The sequence below is a fragment of the Petaurus breviceps genome, unplaced genomic scaffold (assembly GCF_028583685.1).
Source record: "Petaurus breviceps papuanus isolate PSGF00001 unplaced genomic scaffold, PetGlider_PUasm1.0 90925, whole genome shotgun sequence".
Taxonomy (NCBI): domain Eukaryota; kingdom Metazoa; phylum Chordata; class Mammalia; order Diprotodontia; family Petauridae; genus Petaurus; species Petaurus breviceps.
In genome coordinates this window covers 4948442-4970245 of record NW_027187380.1, presented here as the reverse complement: position 1 = coordinate 4970245, position 21804 = coordinate 4948442, and the positions used below count along the sequence as shown (strand labels likewise).

The window sequence follows — 21804 nt, the reverse complement described above, 5'->3', positions numbered from 1 at the left end:
TTAACTTCTGACCTTGCTGTGTCATTCTTTGCTGAAAAACTGAATCTACCAGCTGAGTAAAGGGAAGCCTTACCAGTAAGAGCTTATGTTCTAGTATTTAGAAGAATCATCATCCATAGGACCCAGGGATAGTAACAACCACCCACTAGAGACCTAATCTGCTGTTGGTGGTATGTCCTGTCCTATCTGGAATGACATGTTATTAACATGTATTCGAACTCTGGAAGGTCACAGCATGTCCTGAATTTATTTTTAATTAAAAATTTCTAACTGGATTTTACTTTTTGTACTCCAGAACAGCTTTCTTTTCCTAATTTTAAAACTGATCTTTTATGATATCTTCACAATTATTTGGAAACTTTTTAGATCATAATCTGTCAGATCTTCCCACCCTCACAACCTTCTTACCTCCTAAAGTCACCTTCCATATGGTAGTAATAGGGTGAGACTGAGGCTCCCTCACTACTGGAGAATATGCTCAATTCTCATCTTCACTCCCACTCCCATTCTCTTTTCTTATATCCCTGATCTCAACAGTATTCACATTTATCAGATCACTGTTATTAGATTCAGTGTCACTTTCAGATTTAATGGCTTCAGTGGTGCAATTGACCTCATTCTTAGTATCACTTTTCTTCCATTGAATATTTGTGTTTTCACTGTTCTTCTTGTGGACTTCATGCTTTAAAAAAATCCTCAAATTCCCTTTTGTCTTATGGAAAAGTCTTCTCTTTGTACTTTATGGTTTTCCATGTGTTCCAATGTGAAAGAATTAGGTTAAAATAAGTTAATTTTATTTTCTGTCCTTTTCTCTTAGATTTTCTATTTTGTTCTCTGTCCCAGCTTTTTATGTTTATATGATTTTCAGTCTTGGCTTGTTGATCTCCTTCAGTATTGTTTATAAGATCTAACTTTGGGCTCAACTAGGAGATCTGAACATATTAGTTTCAAAGCAGTCCTATTTATTTTTTCTTCTGAACTTCCTTCTGTGCATTTTCTTTTAAATGAATGGGTGTTGGTACAAACAGAATCCCCATATTACCTCTGGGCTAGGGACAGATTGCCTACAAGAGACTTTTGACCTCTCAACTACTTTGTCGTAGATGATCCAGATCTGTGATGGGCATTGGTGATGAATTTGGAGATACTGTCTTCTGGGCAATGAACCTGATGTTCCCGGTGTTGTTCCTGGTTATTATGATTGTTTTTTTTTTTTTTTTTGCTGGGGGCAGTTAGGATTCCATCATTCTCCTCTCAAAGAGTTAGAACCTAAATTCATTTGGGAGAAAGGAAGAAGGTCTCAGCTTCTGTAGCTTCTTCAGGCTGAAAAGAGTAGTAGAGCTGTCCCTGTCTATGTGGGTCCCAAGGAGGAAGTTGACTGGAACCAAGCATCTTCCTTTTTTTTTTTGGAAGGGGGAAGGCAGGGCAATTAAGTGACTTGCCCAAGATCACACAGGTAGTGTCAGAGGTCGGATTTGAACTCAGGTCCTCCTAACTCTGGGGCCCAGCTCTATTCATTATGACACCTAGCCACCCCCATTATAATTGTCTTTTATCAGAAGATCTACTCTGACCTTACCCTGAGAATACTCTCACTGTATGAATTTTTTACTTTTAAAAATTTGTATTGTTTTATATTTTTATGATTTGTATTAAGCTCCTCCTCTAGGGCTACTTATGCTAGCTTCTTCCTGAAATCTGATGAATGCAGAGGTAAGGGAGAATATTTTATCTGAAATATATCTTTTTTAATATTAAACAAAGTTTCATATATATATACATAAATATATACATATACATACATATTTATACAGAGAGAGAGAGAGAGAGAGAGAGAGTGAGTGTGTGTGTGTGTGTCCACTAGTGTCTGTCTCACTGCATTCAAATCCTGAACCAGAATCACAGGATTCGTTTGAATTAGGCTCGATCCAGAATGGTATATCTTTTAGGAATCACTTACCCCACCCCTCATTCTAGTACTTCCATCTGGGATCCAACTGCAATAGAAACTCATCTTTATTGAGCTAAGCATGCACTACTCCTGGGATGGTTAACATCTGAGGCCTCTTTACCCATTTTATTGGCTTTTCAAAAGTAGATGGTTTATGGGTTTCCCAAACTGATGGGTGGGGTTCTGCTTTGGTTATTTGAGATTGTGCCCTAGGCTGTTGTTGTTATTTAAACTTCTCTTGCTCCTGTGTTGGCCTATTAATTTCCTCTGTGGTAGCAGCCTACCCACCCTCATACCTCTCCCTCCCCTGGCCAGCAGTAATAATGGAGTGAATCTGTGGCTCTCTTATTAGAAAGGATGATTTTCAGTCCTTACCCGAATACCTGCTCCCATTCTCTTCCCTATATCCATGATCTCAGCAGGATTGAACATATTTTCCAGCTTGACCTCTGGGCTAGAGAACATAGCCATGTAACCTGTTGGTTCCCACCCCCATCACCACTGCCTCTTTTTTGTAGTTACCAAATCCATCAGCTGCCCCTCTGCTTTAAAAGGTCTTCAGTTGTTGAATGTACGCAGTTTACTATTTCATTTTCTGTATGCTGGTTATCCAGTTTTAATAGCATCATTAACAATAAAAAGGAAAGGTCATCTTGGCACTATCTTTATCCTCCATATCCACCTCCTTAACACCCACCAGGCTAATTCATTTGGGCCAGTGTATGTCCTCCCCCTCCCTGTCCCAAAGTCACAAGATGCTTTCCTCCATTTCAATTATGAAAACCTTGTGTTTCTTCTGATCTAATCCAACTAATTAACACCAAATGTATGCCAGATATGAGTCAGGTTAGGTCAGTGGTTCAGGCTTGAGATTGGAACAAAATGAGATACTTGAAGACCAGAGGTGTCAAATTCTGGCTTGATAGGAGTGAAGCTTGGACCAAATTAAACTGTAATTAGAAAGTGTTTAATAAAATAAATAAAAGTATAGTCCAGCATAGGTGATATTAATTTGTGTTTTTTTCCTAAGTCAATTTGTAGTGGACATCGGAGAAATTACAATTACAATTGATAGAAGTGTTTATTAACTTTGGTGACTGCCTCCCTAATAATAAGGAAGACAGCATTGAGTCTCCTGAAAAATACATTTTTATATTGTAATATGTTGCTAACAACAAGATGTGGTTCCAAGGCAGGGTACCATTTCTAGTAAAGTCTTGGGTACCTAACAAGAACAGACTTGTATCTGAGCTAACAAGAACATTCTTGTATTTGGGGTATGTTTCTAGCAACACAGGTGAAACGTTCCTTCACTGTTATGGCCTATTAGGTGGTTTCCAGGGACCCTGGTAGGGGTCCCCTTCTAGCAGGTTTAGGGGGCTTTGGTGTATAATTTCTGGTGGGCACTTCAAACTCATGGCAAAGATATGTTTCTTTTTGAGCTTAATCACAGTTGTAGACCACTTTAAAAAGTTTACTTACTAATAATAGCACTTTCAGTCAGCAAGGGTACTGAACTAGTTTTGTAGATAAATTCTCCCCAGTTTCTTTGTAGAAATGCATCTGGTCAACTGGGTGTGTCTGGTCAGATGGGGTTGGTGACTTGGATTTTCCTTTTAAATGATATGGAGAAGCTAAGCTGTCTTTTTATATTTATGGCAGTGGCACATCTGTCAAGTCTGAGGGACTCTGGACTACTCATGGACTGTTGTTTTTTTATTGTCACAGGTGAAGGGAAAGCTGTGTCAACTTCTTGAGCCCTACCTAGACCAGTTAAGTTAAGCTTTGGGGACAGTTTCCCTGCCTTTGGGGGGGGGAGGGGGAGCTAGTGAAGACCACATGTCATGGACCTTAGTAAATACACTTCTACCACACCTTTCATTATCTCCTGAGGTGGGGTGTTCGGGGTGGCCTTGTACCTCTGGTGTGAGGGCTTGCCAAAGCCCTTTCAGTGCTGCTCATCATTTGGTGTCTGCCTGTCACCCAACTTTAATATGTGGCTCCAGGAAGCTGTAGCATGCTTAGTGCCCACAGCCTGGTGGGCACTAACCATCTCAGCAGAAGATCTGAACTAGGTTGAAGGTAGTCATTAGGCCTCGAATGCCTCAGTGAGTTAGGGGGATGTCTACCCCAAGCTTATAAAATTTTCCCCCATGGGAATGGGTGGATGAGAACAATTTGTTTCAACAGCCGTGAAGAAGGTTGAAGCACTTGCCCAGAGCTTATTCAGACATTGAAGACACCAAGGTCATCTATTTCATCCTGGGCAGTTGTCTTGACTTTTGTCCTGCCACTGGTCTTTGATGACTCAGGAAGAGAGAATGAAACTGATAACTTTATTTGACTCTGCCTCACTTAAATCCAATTCATGAGCCAGTCATAACATCACTCCATGAATTCATTGGTCTTCTTTCAAAGGAAGGATGAACAACATTATGTAATGGGAATGCAAATTTGGAAGATCTTCCCTGCCCCTAGGCTAAAGTGCACCAGAAGCCTGGAGGCTTGTTTTTCAGTAGATACTTTTTGATTGGCCAGTGGGTCAATAAGGTTGTTACATTCTCTGAGCCAGGAGAAGGCTATATAAGCCCTGATGTGTAGCTTTTTTTGGGGACTCACTTTGAGAAGTGTTCTGTGATTTGATGTGAATTCTGGGAAGCCGTTGTTGAGAGTCCCCCGGCTTTGAAAAACCCAGATGTGGAAACCCAGATGTTGAATGGGTATGGATGTAATGGTTGGACAGTTTGGAAATCTGTCTACTTGATCTGTTTCTGTCTTGATAATTCTGCCTGTATGCTTTGAAGTTCGGGGTGCTGACCTTTTTCCCCTGAACAAGGTAAACGATATATGTCTGACTGATTAAAGTAAGCTTGTTAACCCATTTTGAGTTGCTTTCCTTTAACAAAGCAGATCTAAGAACCTGGGTGAGCAGGCACCCTGGAGACGCTGGGGTTATTATTCCCTTGATTGCAAGCCCTTTGAGAACAATTACCTTGTTCTGCTTATCTTTGTTTCCTTTACTATCCTTGTGGATAAAGCAGGTAAGAAAAAAATGTTTAATAAACTTCTGGGTTCCAAATGAAGTATGAACAAAAACAGCTCAGAAGATGACTCTAAAGTCAGTTCCTAAAGGGGAGTTCCCAAAATGTCACAAATGTTAAATTTCTTAAAAATATAAACAGTACAGTCGTTTTTCCCTTTGCCTGGGAAGGCTGGTTGAAGGCTAACTCTGACAGGGGCCTTTTCTTAGAAGGACTGTCTATGTGCTCAGTTTTTCTTTAAGTGGATGGCTGAAGTAGGTGAAATTGTGAAAGAGAGAAAATTTGGTTTTGGTGTACCTCTTCCCAAGATCCTAACTCCTTACAGGTGCCTAACTAGGGTTTTCTTTTTCTTTTAATTCCAGCAGTACTTTGCTTTCAGATAATTGTCCTAATCCCATTGAAATTAATTCAATTTATATTCATTCAATAAATATTGAGAACTATGTACAAGGCACAGTATTAGACTTTGTGGAGCCTACAAAGAAATATTAGCAATCAGTCCATCTTGGAGAAAGAAACACATGAAAAATTAAATAGCAACACAAGGGATTGGAATGTATGGAACAGGTGGACCTGTAGGAGTCCAATAAAGAGAGATGACTGGACTAGATCTTTCAGGGAAGGAGTTATAGAGGAGATTGGCTCTCAAAGATGAGTGGGATAATAGCCAGCGTTTATATAGTGCTTTAAGGTGTGCAAAGTAATATACGTGTTATTTTATTTGATACTATTAAAACTGAGGAGGAGGAACAGCAATCTTGGCACAGGTGAAGGAGTAGGACAGTCTGGATCAGATTTAGAACTGGAAGGGGCCTTAGAGATCAACCATTTCAGTATCCTCATTTTACCGAGGGGTTTGCCCCACATGACACAGATACTAAGTTGCAGCTCCTGGATTCCCACTCTCTGGCTCTCTGACTCTTGTCACTTTCCCCAAGTAACAAAGTTGCTAAATTTACAGTCTAAGAGAAGGAGGTGGAGGGTGTAACCTGAATTAGAAACTTGCCCTACATTCTAGTTTACGATTATTTCATAATTAGCCCCGCATTGTCCTGTAATTTGTAAACGGGCATCACTATTATTTTTCCAACTAGAAAGTAATGGAGGGGCTGAGACTCCGTCCTCCACTGGAGTAGGCTGGGCAGAGAAGGAAAACTTGTTTGACGGAATTTCCCTTCTATGTCTCTCTCCTTCCATCCTCTACTTTAACCCCAGCCCAAACTCCAGGAGGAGCAGGGAGAAGTCACGCCCCTTCTCGTCCTTGCTTCTGGGTCTGGGCGATGTCTCCCAATAAACACAGCCAAGATTGGACTGCCCGCGAGGCTCGCCCCAAGCTGGCCAATGGCGGTGCGGCCTGTGGCTGGGTGGATGAGGCCAGGAGAGGTGGAGAGGAAACTGTTTGAGTTTGAAGGGAAAGGATGGGTCGGGGCCCCGCAGGTGGAAGTGAGCCTCGAGGCCTTCTCCAGCCCGCGCCCCTCGCCCGCTTCCCCTGTTGTCCCGTTCCAGGCTTCCGTAGCAGGGCGGGAGGTAACTGCGTGGTTAGCCAGCCCGTGGCTAGGGGCACGCACAGCGGCCGGGCAGGTGAGGGTGACGTAGCGCGTGACGCCACGGCCTGGATCCGGACCCCTCCTCCCCGCCCACTTAAAAGTCGCGCGGCCTCACTTCGTTCTTCCTCCGCGGGCCCCCGAGGCGAGGTAGGCGGGCAGGTGGCCAGCTTTTCTTCTTTCTGGGTCCTCGGAGCTGGAAATGAGGGACGGAACCCGGAGAGGGGAGCACTACCCCGCGCCCAGCCCGTCCAGGCGAGGACCGGGGAGGAGGCTCCTGGACTGGCCCACTCCAGCGTGGCTCTGTAGTTTTACCGGGAAAGAAAGAGGTTTTCTGCTGGGCTCCAGCCTTTTGGGATTGTGACCCAGATGGAGGAGACGGGACTTAGGTTAAATGACACCTCGAAATAAGTCATCCTTTCCCCTCTCCTCCAAAGGACAAGTGTTAAAACTCTAGGTGGGGAATAGGTAACCCTCCAGACTTTGTTTGCTTTTTTTGTGCAGAAAAGCCCCAAATAAGGTGGTTGAAGGTCATCAAAGTACTACTCCCCATATAGAATGTAAGTTCCTAGAGGGCAGACTGTTTCATTTCTACCTCCTTCTTCTGTGATTGGCACATAACTAGTGCTTACCCTTGTCGACTGATTGATAAATGTTTGGGTGGAGTCTGTCCATCTTCCTCTTTTTTTAAGGATGGGAAAGAGAGTAAAAATACCCTCAATCCTCAGACTGGAGAACGGATTAGGTGTGATGTGAGAAGTTAGTGCCTTAGTTGACTTATCTGTGGGCTTGGGATGGTGCCACCTTGGAGAGATGCAGCAAAGTAAAAGAGTGTTGCAGAGGTTTTTTAGCTTTTCTGAGAAAGTGACTTGCAAATAGATATCTGTTCGTACTAATCTTACTATGAGATCTCCTTCAGTGCTGTCAGCCCTTCTGAGTCACGTTGTAGTGACCTTGTCTGGAGAAACTTTGAATTTGGATCAAGTTAGATGTGTTCAGACTTTTTCTTGTTTGTAAGAGAACAGACTTGAAACGGGATTTATTTCTCCCAAATTCTTACTGTGTACAATCTTTGTCGATTAAAACTGCCATATGGCCATATAGTGTTGTCAATATTTCAACCTCCTCTCCTACTTTTCTTAAAAAAAAAAAAAAACCTTTAAATTAGTTTTCATGGTACCCCTCTCAAAGAAAGTGACTTTAAGAAGGAACCAGCCTGCCTATTGTGCCAATCAACTTCATTAACTCTCTTCTGGTTTTCCTCAGTGCCACTATCCCTAGTAAATTTACTTAAAATATAGGTTTCACTTGGATACTTTTATTACTGTAGAGACCATTTTCTTTTTTGGCTAGGAAGTGTTCCATCTTGAACTGATTGGAAGTAAAAGGTAATTATTAACTCCTAGTCAGGTTATGTTCCTCACAACTTAGTTTTCGAGATTTCAACTGTGTGCGATAATCACACTGCTCTCCACTCTCCCTTCCCTCTAGTAGCAAGGCAATTTATTTGAACATCTAAGTAGTTCAAGACCCTGTGCTAGTCATTGAGGGGGCTATAAAGATTACTGAGACATAGGTCCTGCTCTCAAGAATCTTTTAGTCTACTACAAAATCTATACAGTGGCTACACAACGTGTCAGAAGCAGGATTTGTTCCCTTTTCTTTCTAATTTTAAGTTCAGCTATGCCATGCTGCTTCTCATGATACAAAATAAACTGTGATGATGACACTTTTTCACTATGCAAAGATGTGGACTGACAGTCCATTTGTGTGAATTTGTAACTGGTGTAATAACTGGACCCCCAGGATTAATGTCACTTTAGAACAGGTGTCCTGCAACTTGTGGTTTAAAAAACAATAACTAAGTTTCATTATTATCGGTTTCTTTTGTGGTCCTATTTATTTTTATTTTAGTTTGTGCATTTTAAAACATTATTCTGGGAAGAGGTACATAGGCCTTGCCATGATACAGAAAAGGTTCAAAAACCCTTGACTTAGAGGGAGTTGCCCCAAGGATCTGTCCTTGGCCCTTTGCTGTTCAACATTTTTATCTGACTTGGATGAAGACAGGGAAGACATACTTGTCAAATTACAAAATAACATGACACTTGGAGAGAGAACTAGTATGTTGTATAACAGTCTGGATCCAAAAAGATCTCATCAGACTATAATGATGCACAGCACTGAGTAAGATTTCAGCATGGGTTCAGCAAGTCAACCTCACAAGTACAGATTGGGGGAGACATGACTAGACAACAATCCTTATAGGAAAAATTCTGGAATGTTTACTGGACAGCAAGATTTTTTCAGGAGTCAATTTGACATAGAAGCCAAACAAGTTAATGTGGTGCTAAGTTGCCTTTTTTTTTTTTTTAAAGAAAGGCATAGTGACCCAAAAAAGGAAGGTAATATATTCTGATCTGGTCAGGCCACATCTGAGTTTAGTTCTGGGTGCCATGTTTTAGGAAACACACAGACAAGCTAATATAAAGAGGGAGACCAGAAGAAGGACTGTAGAATGTACCACGTGAAGATTTGTTAAATGAATAAATGAAAAGCTTATATTAAGTAATTACTACATGTAAAGCACTCAAGATACTAATACAAAATTTAGACAGTCTTTACCATTAAAGAGCTTACATTCGAATGGTAAGATAACACATCTAAGGGAGTAGTGGCCAGGGAAGGTTGTTTTGGTCTAGAAAGTCACAGGGATTGTAAATGGAGCAAAAGGAAAGTTGACCAGCATAGCTGTTCTGGAAGCACTAGCAGTATTATTTTGATTACAGTTCCCCGAGTAGGTGGCAGGTAGAGTATTGCAGAGCATTAGGTGGATAGCTGGAAGGAAGCATGGTCTAGTAGTTGTTGTCTGGCAAAAGAGAGGCACTATCTGAACTTGTGCTCATTGACTCTTCAGTTAAGACAACTCAGTCTGAGTAAGGGAGTTTGAAAGTTGAGTGATGACTTAGATCTAGGGTATGAGCCATTCACAAGTTCTATGGCAAGAAGATGCTGTCTTCTTTGTTGTGGGGTTGAAATTTAAAACTGTCAGCTAGTCAAGTCACATACTTAACTTTTGAATTTTGTGCTTACATTTATTGTATATGTATAGGTTATCAATAAGTCTTGATCAAGTGCCTACTATGTGCAGGGCACTCTGCTAAGCATTGGGAAACAAATGAGAATGAAAGCCCCTCTCCTCAAGGAAGGGCAGGAGGACACAAAATCTACATATATAAATATATAAAAAATACAGGGTTGTTTTGGAAATTGGGAGACAGTAGCTTCTAGTGGAATCAGGAGAAGGTCTCATGGGGTCAAAGAAGCATGAAAAAATACACAGAGAACAGGAGGTTCAGAAGGATATCCAAATCCAAGGTCATTTTGTTGCTATTTTGCATTGAGTGTATGCTTTTTTTTTCCCATTTTTCAAATGCTTTATTAACTTCTGATTTACATCATTCATTTCTGCCAGATTTTGAGTTACAAATTTTCTTGAGTGAATGCTTTTAAAACTATGTAACTAGTTTGCAGTTTCATGTATAGTGCTCTTCTCTGGGTTCTGTCTTCAAATGTTTGTGGTTCTGTAAGTTTGCAGTAGAAATTAAAATGTATTTTTAAAAGGCTTTGTGTAGGAAGTATAAGCTAAGCTTTGAAGGAAACTAGGGCTTCTAAGATAGATGAGGGCAGAGTGCATTCCATGGTGGTCAGCTTATGCAAAAGTAAGGAATCCTGAGATAGAATGTTTTATGTGAGGAACAGCAAAAAGTATATTTTTGTTGTACTAAAAAGTGTGTGGAGGGGAATATAATGTGTAATAAAGTAGGTTGCAACCAGGTTGTGAAGGGTTTTAAATTCCTAAGACAGCTCCTAGACTCTGACCTGACAGGTGAATCTTGATCTAATACTTGCCTTGATTACTAGATCTAGCACTAGATTGTACTTGATCTTGAATACCCCCTGGCCCTCCTCACTTACCCTAAATCAGGTTGTTAGGAGATAGATAAGAGTATCTGTATTTTTTCCCCTAGTTAAGAACAAGGTATTTACCCAAGAGCTGCTACTGAACTAGAAACATAATTCAGATCTCTAGACTGCCTGTCACCCCACTTATTGTGATCCAGCTGTCTCTGAGTATATGATTCTATTACCCTTCTTATCCTCTCTTGAAAATTCCTGACACCTAAGGGGTTGGGTAAGCAGAGATGAAAGGAAGCAAGAAGGCATTAATGTGAAACTACAAGCAGAATGAATAGAACCCAGAATATTTTCCCTTTTTTTTTTTTTTTTTGGTTAACAATATAAGCAGATACCCAGTGGCATTTGAGGTGGTCTAATGAGAGTATAGAACTTGGTGTTAGAACTTCTGGCTTCTTTTTCTCTATCAACCACTGAATGAAAATGGATCTTCCTTAAAATGAACTTTGGTTTCCATCTTTTCTGTTTGAGGACTAGGATTAGTTCTCCTACCTCTTTGTCTCCCAGGAGTGAAGTGGCAATGACTAGAGGGTTCTTTGAACAAAGAAAAGACTCAGTTTCACATCCATTCCCTTCCTCCCAGTGGCACTGCTAGCCCTCAGATAAAACCAAGAGATGGCAGCCTCATGTGCTACTTAGAAGGGAGTGGCAGCACCCACTGACTCATCAACATCTTTTCACTCTGGAGGCCAGTAATTGGCAGATTGGAGAGGAGTGAATGGTGCAGGCTGCTTAATAGGCTGAGTGAGGATTGAGAGCACTCGCTGGTTTAAATAGCTGCTTCTCCCCCATAATGAAAGATTAGGAATGAGGAAGCTGTATATAAAAATAGTACTTAACAGTTAACTGTAAAACAATATATTTTTGCAACTGTTGGTTCCATGAGAAAATAATTGGGTCCCAAGGCAGGGAATGACTCGTTTTCCTGAATGATTATATTGATCACTGGAGCAAAATATATACATTCCCTTTGGTAAGCAGTGGGGAGGGGTTGGGGGGGAAGCTTCTGACCTGTGTGTATGCACTACATGAAATCCAGGGAGCCAGCTGAAAGGAGGGGGAATGTGTTGCTTTAGAGATGCAGGTTAATGAAGAAGAGTGCCCCTGGCTTTGTGCAAACAGTCTTTTTTGTGCAAACAGGGTAGAATGAGAAACTAGAGGGCTTGTTTCTCCCCTGAGTTCTGAGCTTTTCTGTAGGCAACGGTGGATTGAAAAGGGTATCTCCTTTCAAATCTGTTTCATACTCTCAACAGATCCATTTATATGATGTTTTTAAAAATTTCAATGTGAGAAACTTGCCAGTGGCACATTTTTGTGTGGAGAGACAGCCAGGTAGATACCCTTGCTTCTAGCGTCCCAGTTTTCTATGTGACTTTGCTTATTGATCTTTGTCCCCTATCAAAAAACCATGCCTACCTTGATGGAGCTAGGATCTTTGGATTAATTCTCTGTATGGTTAGACACTTAGACCTGTGAGGTAGCCCACAGTTTGCAAAGTGGTGCTACTTTCACCCTCACCCTGCCCTCCCAAAGGCATACTATGTTGGACAGGGGTTCTCAATATTATTTGGGTCCTTTGTCCCTTGGTTTTTTGTAAATCTTCCCAATAACCAATGTACTTGAGAAACAAAGAGATTAATATTCCATAAAGAAAACTTTCTTTGGTACATAAACTTTTTTTTAGTATCATGAAGTTGAGTTCATTATAATAATCAAATGAATTGTAAGACCCTTGATTCTGTTTCCTGTCAACTGACAATTTTATTCTTGGTGTGGTTTTTGAAAAAAAGCTATCTAAATATGTTCACCCTCCAGTTTCTTAACTTTGGATTTGATTGAGGACTGAGATAAGTTGTTATAAATAAAAACCTTTTGTGAGCACATTAAGAATGATATGTGGGGGTGGCTAGGTGTTGGGAAGTGAGTAGAGCACCAGCCTTGGAGTCAGGAGGACCTGGGTTTGAATCCAGCCTCAGATTCTTGACACAAAAAACTAGCCATGTGACTTGGGCAAGTCACTTAACCCCAATTGCCCTACCCTCCCCCTCAAAAAAAAATGATATTCGCTTCTCCAAGGATACACCAAAAATTTTAACACTGAATTGGTTAGAAATCATTTTGGAGTTTCTGGTTATTTTAGTGGTCAATTAACTCACCTTTCACTGTATCATTGTTGCTGATTCCCCCCCCCCACCTTTAATTATGAAAATGTTTTCACATCCAAACATTATTCATTTGGTTTTGGTCAGCAGAAATTTTCTTTGCAGCTACCTCTTTTAGATGTGCTATAATGCTCCCCCTTTTTCTACCCTGCCCCAACCACTTCACCTTTCTTCTTCAATCCACAAAATTTTTCACCAAGGATACTTTAGTAGTACAATACAGCATGCTATTTTACCAGTTGAATACAGTAATTCACCAAATATAATCTGTATCCCTCTGACAGACTTCTCCTACACATGCACAAACTTAGGAACCTCTGGTCTAAGGGGAACATTCAAAAGAACCAGTATGATCATATATTTAGAGACTTTCATGGGATCATAGAGTTGGAAGGGACCTTAAAGACCATCTAATGCAAACCTCTCACTTTAGAGGTGAGGAAGCTGACTCTCAACTTGGGACTTTTCCCCCCTCAACTCCCCCCCCCCCCCCCCAAAATCGTCCCCTCTTCACAACTTTCCTGTTACTGTTGAGGGCTCTCCTCAAACTCACCCAGACTGGCAACCCACTTCAGTACTCAAAGTTTTCACTTGCACTCACCCCACATACCTAACTATTGCCATGTTTTGTCATTTCTACCTTTGTAGCATTTCTCAGATAAGTCCCTTTCTCTCTACTCACTGTTATTCTTTTTTTCCTCAGCTATTACTAGTGCAGGTTTACTTCCCTTCCTCCCCTTCCCCCATGCTTGATGTTCCTCCTTGAATTCCAACATGTATTCCTCTAATGTGGAAATTTATGGGGTTTTTGGGCATCAAGGGAATTTACCTGTCCTCTTGTGCAGGTGGTCTAACCCATCAATCTGCAAGTCTTTGTTAAGTACCCACTGTGTGTATGCTAGGTGCTAGGGACATAAAGATAAAAATGAGGGTGATCTTAGCCCCCAAGGATCTTCTATTGGAGGAGACAACTCACACATATAAGTGTACAAAAAAATCCAAGCTAATTTGGGGGGGGGAGGAAGGCATTAACAGCTAGAAAGATCAGGAAAGGCTTCATATAGAGCTCTCTCTTCTCCTAAATTTGTAATCTAAAAACTGTAAAGAAAATTAATCTAGGAAAGAAAACAATGTGGGAGGTAACTTCAAGAAAGAAGCTATTTTATTTATGGGGTGACCCTAGAACTGTGGTTTGAAAGAAGCTTATTTTTGAAGAGTGCTTAGACTGAGAATTCCAAAAAAGAAAGAATTGGATGTAATTAGAATTGTGAACTGATCCCCCAGTGCCTTTTCTGTCTCGGCTAGTGATTTAATCATCTGGGACTAATTATCAATTCATTCCTCAATGTGCTTATTTAATAGGTTCTAAACTAATACTATAGTACAAAGAACCCTGAACTGGCATTAACACTTGGATTGTAATCCTGGTTCCTTCTACCCACTATGCTACAATGTCCAGAAGTGTACTGGTAAATATTTAACAACCAGCTTTCTTGTGTGTGGGTGGTGGTGGTGGTGGTGGTGGTGAGAATATGATCATAAAAACCCTTTAATGTTTAATCTGTATTATTAATATTTTTATAATTAATTCTTAAGTCTAGACAATTGACAAAACAGAAAATCAAGTCCTGATTTTGTAGCTTTTGCAGGTTTCAGAGATGTTGATTTTAATGATGTGCTCTCCTGAGCCACTTAAAGGTAACTTCTGCACATACCTGAATATAACCCTGGGTGAGGAGTTCTTCCTTTGTTAAGTGGAGGGACTGGACAAATGAACTTAAAATTTTCTTCCAGCTCAAATTTTTTGATTCTATGATTACTACCCATGGAGTTTAACTAACTGGATGCAGGTGGTTGTCCTGGGGAAAGAAACTCCTAAAAATTGGCCATTGATTCAGTAAGCATTTTTGCTTTGTAGGGGTAGTAGAAAAAAAGTATAGACTTAGTTCATGCCCAGAAGGAGTATTTGTGGTCTTTGAGAATGCCCCACACATGACATTTTATAGCAACAAGTAAAAGACCCAGGGGACTAGAGTTGGAGGGAGGCTTAGAGGTCACCCCTCATTTTCTAGCAATGAAAGGATTGTGAGCACTTCTCTACTAGTCCGTCTTCCTAGAATCTTTATTTGAGCGGCTACCTGGGGAGGAAGAGACTCCTCAGTGCCTAGTTCTGGTTTGTACTTCTTATTCATCTACTGGCATATAAGTTGTCCATTATTTTTTCAGGTTTCATTTTTCTGTCCTGTCTCCCTAACTAGACTACAAGTTTCTTGAGGGATCCACATTTTTTTATGTCTCCATACACAAAAGGGCTTTATGAATATTTGTACAATTAGTTATAGTGTACTCCTTGACCTTTAAGCCAAGGAGCCCAAAGCCATCCCATGCTTACATTTTTCATGCTCCTGGCCTTCTACAGAGAGAACAGCTGTGCTTTGTTTTCACAGACAAATACAGGCAGATGAAATGATTTGCCGGGGATAAACCTTAGGCTAGAACTTGGGTTTCCTAGCACTGTATCCTGGTTGCATTGCTCTTTGTGATTCTGTCCAGAGTTAACTCTCTCCTCTCCATGAAGGAAGGAGGTGGTGGTAATGATATGATATTCAAAAGAATCAGTAATATAAACATCATTTCTTTTTGCCTCTGGAGTGTATTATTTTTTCCCTCCCCAGCAGATTTCTCTTCCTAACTGTGGTTTCAATTAGATTAATGTTAAAATGAATTTATGGTCTTTGGATATGCTAAGAAGAGCAAAAACATAGCCCAGATTTGTCACATCAGGTAGATTAGGAATCAGAAGACTCTTAAACTGGGTGATCTTGGACAGGTTACCTAATTTTTCTGTGCTTTTACCTCATCTGTTAAATAAAAGGTTTGCGGCTAACTATCTTTAAGCTCTGCAAGCTGGAAAATTGACTGATTCTGTGTCCCTGGGGTTGGCAATAAAGAGGGTGGTGCCCTGTGAGTACTGGGGCTCCATCCAAACTCCCTTAGTTAATGTTACCACTGAAAAATAAAGTCATGCTGCTTGATGATGCTGAGCAGAAGAAAATAAATTCATTTTTACATCAGGAAAATAGGCATGGAGTGGGAACAAAGAGCTTGGGTTATAATGTATATTGCTGGGTTAGCCACTAAGCTAGATGATGCAATGGATAGTGTGTTGGACTTGCATCAGGAAGATTGGAGTTCAAATCCTACCTCAAACACAACTATGACCTAAACAAATCACTTAACTTCTCTCGGTCTCAGTTTCACATCTGAAAAATGAGGATAATATTAGTACTAACCTCGGAAAGTTATTGTGAGGTCCAAATGAGATAATATATGTAAAGTGCTAAATAAATGTTAATTGTTTTTATTAGTGTATTTTGGATGCTTCAATCAGTGTTCTCGGGCTCATTTGAATGAAATTCTCATATTGTATTTGTAGTGTGGAGGTTGCCTCAGGTGACCCCCATTAGAGGAAAAGTGATTATGATTTCATAATACAGAACCATTATTTGAGATGACATATTCTTTGAGGGGACAGTAATTCTTCATAGTGTCCAGTCAGTTGTCAATTATCTGTGAATTTTCCATAACAAACTTTAAAATTCCAAATCAGCTTTCCTTATCACATATTTGGGTTGTTTCTTCCTCCATCACTTGATGTGCCCTTAAGGGAAGAAAATTAATTTCAGTATCAGCTAACATAATCATAATTAGTATGGTAAATTTGCTACTGCCGCAAAAAAGTAGTCATATGACAAATTTGAAGGTCCATAAGAAATGGTTTTGGATTAACAACTGTTTGGGGATTAACTGTCCTACTGTTCCCTTCAATCCACACAGATAATTAAGCCCTGATTCTAGATGACAAGGATATGGCACACCTTCCCCTTAGCTTAATTTGTGTCTAGAATGCCTAAAAATGGTATGTCTGATTTCTTCTATTAGCTACAAAATGCAACATTGCTTTCGCAATGAGATCATAAAAAGAAACTGCATAGGTCTATAGAAAAAAATAGTTTTTCTAAAATGAGGTATGTAATCCCTTTTCCTAGAGGTGGGCAGGTGGTATGTTCGGGCTAAAGTGAGGGAGACCTGAGTTCAAATCTGATCAAAGACACCTACTAGCTGTGTGACTCTGGGCCAATCATGTAATTGTTGTCTGCTTTCAGTTTCCTCAACTCTAAAATGGGGATAATATTAGTACCTACTTCCCAGGGTTTTTGTGAGTATCAAATGTTTGAAAAGCATTTAGCATAGTGTCTGACACATAGTAGATGTGAAATACTTGCTTGTTTTCTTCCTTCCCCAATCCTTTTTAGAGTATAAATCCTAGTTAGAATTTTTCTCTGAAAAGTAAATGAAAAGGTTTAATGAACTACTATGTTTTAAAATCTTTGATTGGGGGATATTGAGTTGTCTTTTATTTATGTGACTTTAATATTTTTTTCCCCTGTGGGTCACTTATTAAAAAAAACAACAAACCAGAAACAAACTTCATCCTTGCCATAGGTTATATATTAGATTCATTTACTAGCACAAACATTTCTGTCTTTAATACCCTTTCTGGGTCACAGAACCTTTTCCTAGTTTCTAGGGGAAGACCTAGAACTTCTGTTCCTCCTCCCCCTCCCCCCCCTTAATCTGGCCTCAGACTAGCTCCATTTCCTAATCTGTAAAATGAGCTGGAGAAGGAAATGGCAAACCAGTCCAGTATCTTTGCAAAGAAAAATCCCCAAAAAGGGATCACAAAGAGTTGGACACAATTGAACAACAAACCTTTCTAGACTTCAGTTACCTCATATGTAAAATGGACTTGATAAGCACCAAGGTTCTTTTAAGGATCTGTGATCCTGTCGTTCTTCAGGAAGCCTCTAGTATGTGGGAAGAGAAAGGACACATCTGTGAAAACAAAAAAGCATAAAGAATACATGCAAGGAAAATGTACAACCAAGTACAAGTGAATTACATTGTAATTCACCACTTCTCATTGGAAAATTCCTCCTGGAAACTCCATTTTGATGAAAGGCCTCTGGCCAGCCATCCTTTCAGTCCTCTTCTGACTCTGCTTCTGATTCCAGGCTTTATTACTTTGCCACCAATAGAGAACTCTCCCCTACCCCATGTCATCTTCCACCATTAGAAAGTAAACTCCTTAAGGACAGGGAGTGTCTTTCTTGTGTCTGTTCCCTAACCCTTAACTCAGTGGCTGACACATAGCCCTTCATAAATACTTGTTGATGGACTGAGTGATAACTAGTGATTTTAAGACAGTAAATGCTACTACTCCCTTTCCCCTCGCCTTCAACCCCCCAAAATCACTTACATTGATGTATTAGCTTAGCTAGAATCTCCCATGAAGACCCCTTTGCTCCTTCCTCAGCCCCTCTTTGCCCTAAAATTTCTTCTTGGCAAAAATCCTTGCTCTAGCAGGCTTAGTGGCAGCTGAGCATAAGCTGCTGTTTGCATCTGAGCTCCCCATCTGGACAACTCCTAGACAAGAAAGGAAGGATTATTTAGCTCAGACAGACTAAAACTCACTCAGCTCTGAGTCCAACGTAGGCCTGAGTTGGGGGATTGCTTTGCCATCTTCCTGGGAGGAATCTTAGAATTTCTGGCAAAAGGGCTGGACTGGTACCTGGGCACCTAGAGTGGATTTTTAAGGTCTCTAGTGACTTCTTTGTGTGCCTACAGGCATACTTTTTCCTCTCTGTGAGCCTCAGTTTTCTAGTCTGGAAAATGTCAGGTGACCTGTTTTTCTTTTTAGACAGAGAGAGCTGACATTTTAAACCACATCTGTAATTTTATCTGTAGCAGCTTCTGGTGTGGAACTCCCTCTATCGATACTGATTATCATTTTCTCTATAATTGAATTCTAGTTCATTGCCTCTGGCAAGGAAAGGTTAAATGACTTGCCCAGGGTCACACAGCCAGCATGTGCTGGAGGCGGGACTTGAACCCTGGTCTTCCTGACTCTAGGGTGAGCTCTCAAACTATTAAACCACCCTGCCTCTCAAAAGGTGGTTTATAAGAATGAAAGATTGCATCCTGATGTGTACTGTGAGTTTTCCATATGCAGCTGCCAATCTGTATTCCTCATTCAAAACCTGACTCAATAAAACTTGCACCTATTACAAGGGAAGTATTTCTTAATTAACCCCACTTGACCTTATTCAGATACTCTCAGCACTTACACATTTATGTATATGCAGGTGTATAAACTCCATGAGGACAGGGATCGTATCTAAACTATCTCAGTGTTGCTACCTAGTGTTGCTATGCTGAAGGCACCATTTAATTTAAATGGTTGGTTGAATGAATATTAACCATTTACTCAATGGCAGGCACTTTGCTAAGCACAGGGAATACAAGGAAAGGCAAAAACAACCCCTGCCCTTGAGGAGTTCACATTCTAGTGAATAACTTGCCTTCATAGAGATTACAGTGTAACAAGTAGGATTTCTTGTTGCTGCAGTTGTGTCCCAGATCTTCTTGACCCTATTTGGGGTTTTCTTGGCAGAGATACTGGAGTGGTTTGCCATTTCCTTCTCCAGCTCAATTTTTACAGATGAAGAAACTGAGGCAAAGGGTTAAGTGACTTGCCCTGGTGCCTGCGGCCAGATTTAAATTCTGGAAGATGAGTCTTCCTGACCCCAGGTCCAGCACTCTATCCACTGGCACCACCTAGCTGCCTTAGTGGGTAGGATAGGACACTTGAAATATGCAATGACTGTATAAATCATCACAATACAGAATAGAGTATGATGGAAAGTACAGTATAAAATCTGAAGAGAAGGAAGGTTTCATGAAATAAATGTCATTTGTACTTATTGATGTTTCTTAATCAGAGTGTTCTTCGTTCCTTTCATGTAGATGTGTTCTATCCTCCCTCCTTGAGGTCAAGAGCTTCCTCAGACTATAAATTCCTCAAAGGTAGAAACTATATCTTTTACTTCACACTGTATCCCTTCCCTATGACAGACAAAAACATGCTTTTTTGGAACAATTGCACTCTTTTCTAAATTCCAGTATTAATCATCTGTGTTTGTTTTGTTACCTAGGGATTCCCTGGCCCCTCTCCTGTTGGCCTGGCAGAGCTGACCCAGTCTTGCTGAGGCAGGATGTTCCTGGTGGGCCTGTCAGGGGGCATTGCCTCAGGAAAGAGCTCAGTAGTTCAGGTGTTCAGGGATCTGGGCTGTGCCGTGATTGATGCAGATGCCATTGCCCACCAGGGTGAGTTGGAGGATGGGAAAGGAGGGGATTCAATTCACCAAACATTAAGCCCTCCCTGTGTTCAAAGAGAGATATGATACAGATCCTGCACTCAGGGAGCTCATAGTCTAATAGGCAGGAACCAGTAAACATCTCCTCTTCTTTCATGCCCCCAACACCTTTTCCAACCTTCTTCCCTCTCCCCTTCTTTTAGCTGCCCAGAAAGAATTGAGGGTGTTGTCACTATTCCTTCAGTTCCCATAGGTGGCAGAGTTGATACTTAGTCTAATTTTCTTTTCTCTTTTTTCTAATTTCTATCACTGTCCTTTCTTTTAAAAATCCTCTTTCTTTTGGAACCCCTTCCTTGACACTTGTTTCTAAGGTAAGAAATTACCCTCCTTAGTTCTCTAATTCTGCATCTTTATTTTTACAGGTGAAAGGGTAAACTATACCTCTTCCTTTAGGATATTCAAGCCCCACATTAAAACATATTATCTGTCAGATTATATCACCTTTCTTGCCTGGAGACTTTTTAATAGAAATCTTTCAGGGTCTACTCCTGTGCTTACCTCTTTTCCCCTCCCTTGCCAGTGGTAAAGCCTGGCTACCCTGCCTACCATCGTATTGTGCAAGCCTTTGGACATGAAATCCTACTAAAGAATGGTGAGATCAACCGCCAGGCCTTGGGAAGCATCATCTTCCGCCAGTCTGAGAAGCGGAAACTGCTAAATGCCATCACCCATCCAGACATTCGTAATGAGATACTGAAGCAGATCCTGAAGTACTTGGTTCAGGGTGAGATGCCAGAGGCTGGAGACTGGGGGGACAAGGGGGGAGGCTGAGGTGTGATACTTCCCTGATGAATTCTGGGTCTTCCCTGATGAATGTTGGGACAGCAGCCTCTGTCCTTCTTCTTATCTTTGTAGGAAGTCAATTATGGTGGTGATGGCAGAGAGTTGAACAGGAAGATCAGCCAATTAAAACATTTATTTGTTACTTATTGAGTACAGAATTCTATTCTAGGCCCTCTGAGAAGGAAGGATACATGTGAAATAGAAAACATAGTGTCCTCACTATTAAGGAACTTAAAATTTTATATTATAATGCTTTTGATTCAATCTAGAGGAGGTAGACACATAGCTGACTTTTCTCCCTGGTAGTGAGAATGTGTATTGTATTGTATTGTACCCTCTTATTTTTTCCAATACTCCTCCTAACATGTGGTATCCATTTATTTGCAAGATGGCTAATCTGTGGTTTAAAGGTGCTACCTGTGAAATAGGAATTTTTCCCCATTGAGAAAAAGGTAACTTGACCTTGGTAGCACCATGCTAGAAGCATCTGAAGTATCTGGCCCCCAGACAAATGGAGACGATGAAGTCATTCGTGAAAACTGTAGAAGAATACATACATAAGGACTAATAAATATGATTATGAGGAGTAACTAGTAATTATGAGGAATGGGACAATCAGAGGGAGCATTTTCAATGAAGGTTTTCTGGAGGAAATGAGTCTTTAGCTGGAGCTAAAGCAAAGGGAAAGGGAAGGAATGAAGGAGTTCTCAGAGGGGGTCCAGCTGGGGGGTACTAGCCTGAGGAAAGGTTTTCAGGTGAGAGTGAGCCAGACATGTGGAGGGACAGACAACAAGAAGATTTGCCACAAAAAATCACTGACATTTTAAGAGGACTTTAAAGTTTGTAAAATGTATCTTTTGATCCTCAAAATATCTTCTAAGGTTGGTACTATAGATATCTTATCTCCATTTTAGATATGAGGAAACAGATTCAGAGAGGTTACAGACACACAATTAGTACATTTTGTAGGCAAGTTTTGAACCTAGGTAGCTCTTGATTCCAGGTCCACTCCTCTGGGCTGCCTCTCTTCTAAGATTGGAAATAATGGAAGAAGAAGGTAGTTTGAAA

The 21804-nt window shown here is 40.6% G+C and overlaps 1 protein-coding gene across 9 annotated transcripts in view; it reads left to right on the top strand.

Moving 5' to 3' along the window:
- Nucleotides 1-21804, top strand: part of DCAKD (dephospho-CoA kinase domain containing) — a 30449-nt gene that overhangs the window by 2454 nt on the left and 6191 nt on the right. Inside the window, exons 1-5 of one of the 9 annotated variants that reach the window (XM_069076160.1) lie at nt 6261-6686; nt 14039-14145; nt 19544-19603; nt 19732-19903; nt 20474-20677. In XM_069076160.1, the coding sequence (XP_068932261.1) occupies nt 19792-19903; nt 20474-20677 (316 nt within the window). In that variant the 5' untranslated portion in view covers nt 6261-6686; nt 14039-14145; nt 19544-19603; nt 19732-19791. Of the gene's footprint in view, nt 1-6258; nt 6687-6716; nt 7097-14038; nt 14146-19543; nt 19604-19731; nt 19904-20473; nt 20678-21804 lie in introns of those variants that run through there. The other 8 variants (XM_069076161.1, XM_069076159.1, XM_069076166.1 and 5 more) reach the window with 8 other exon arrangements.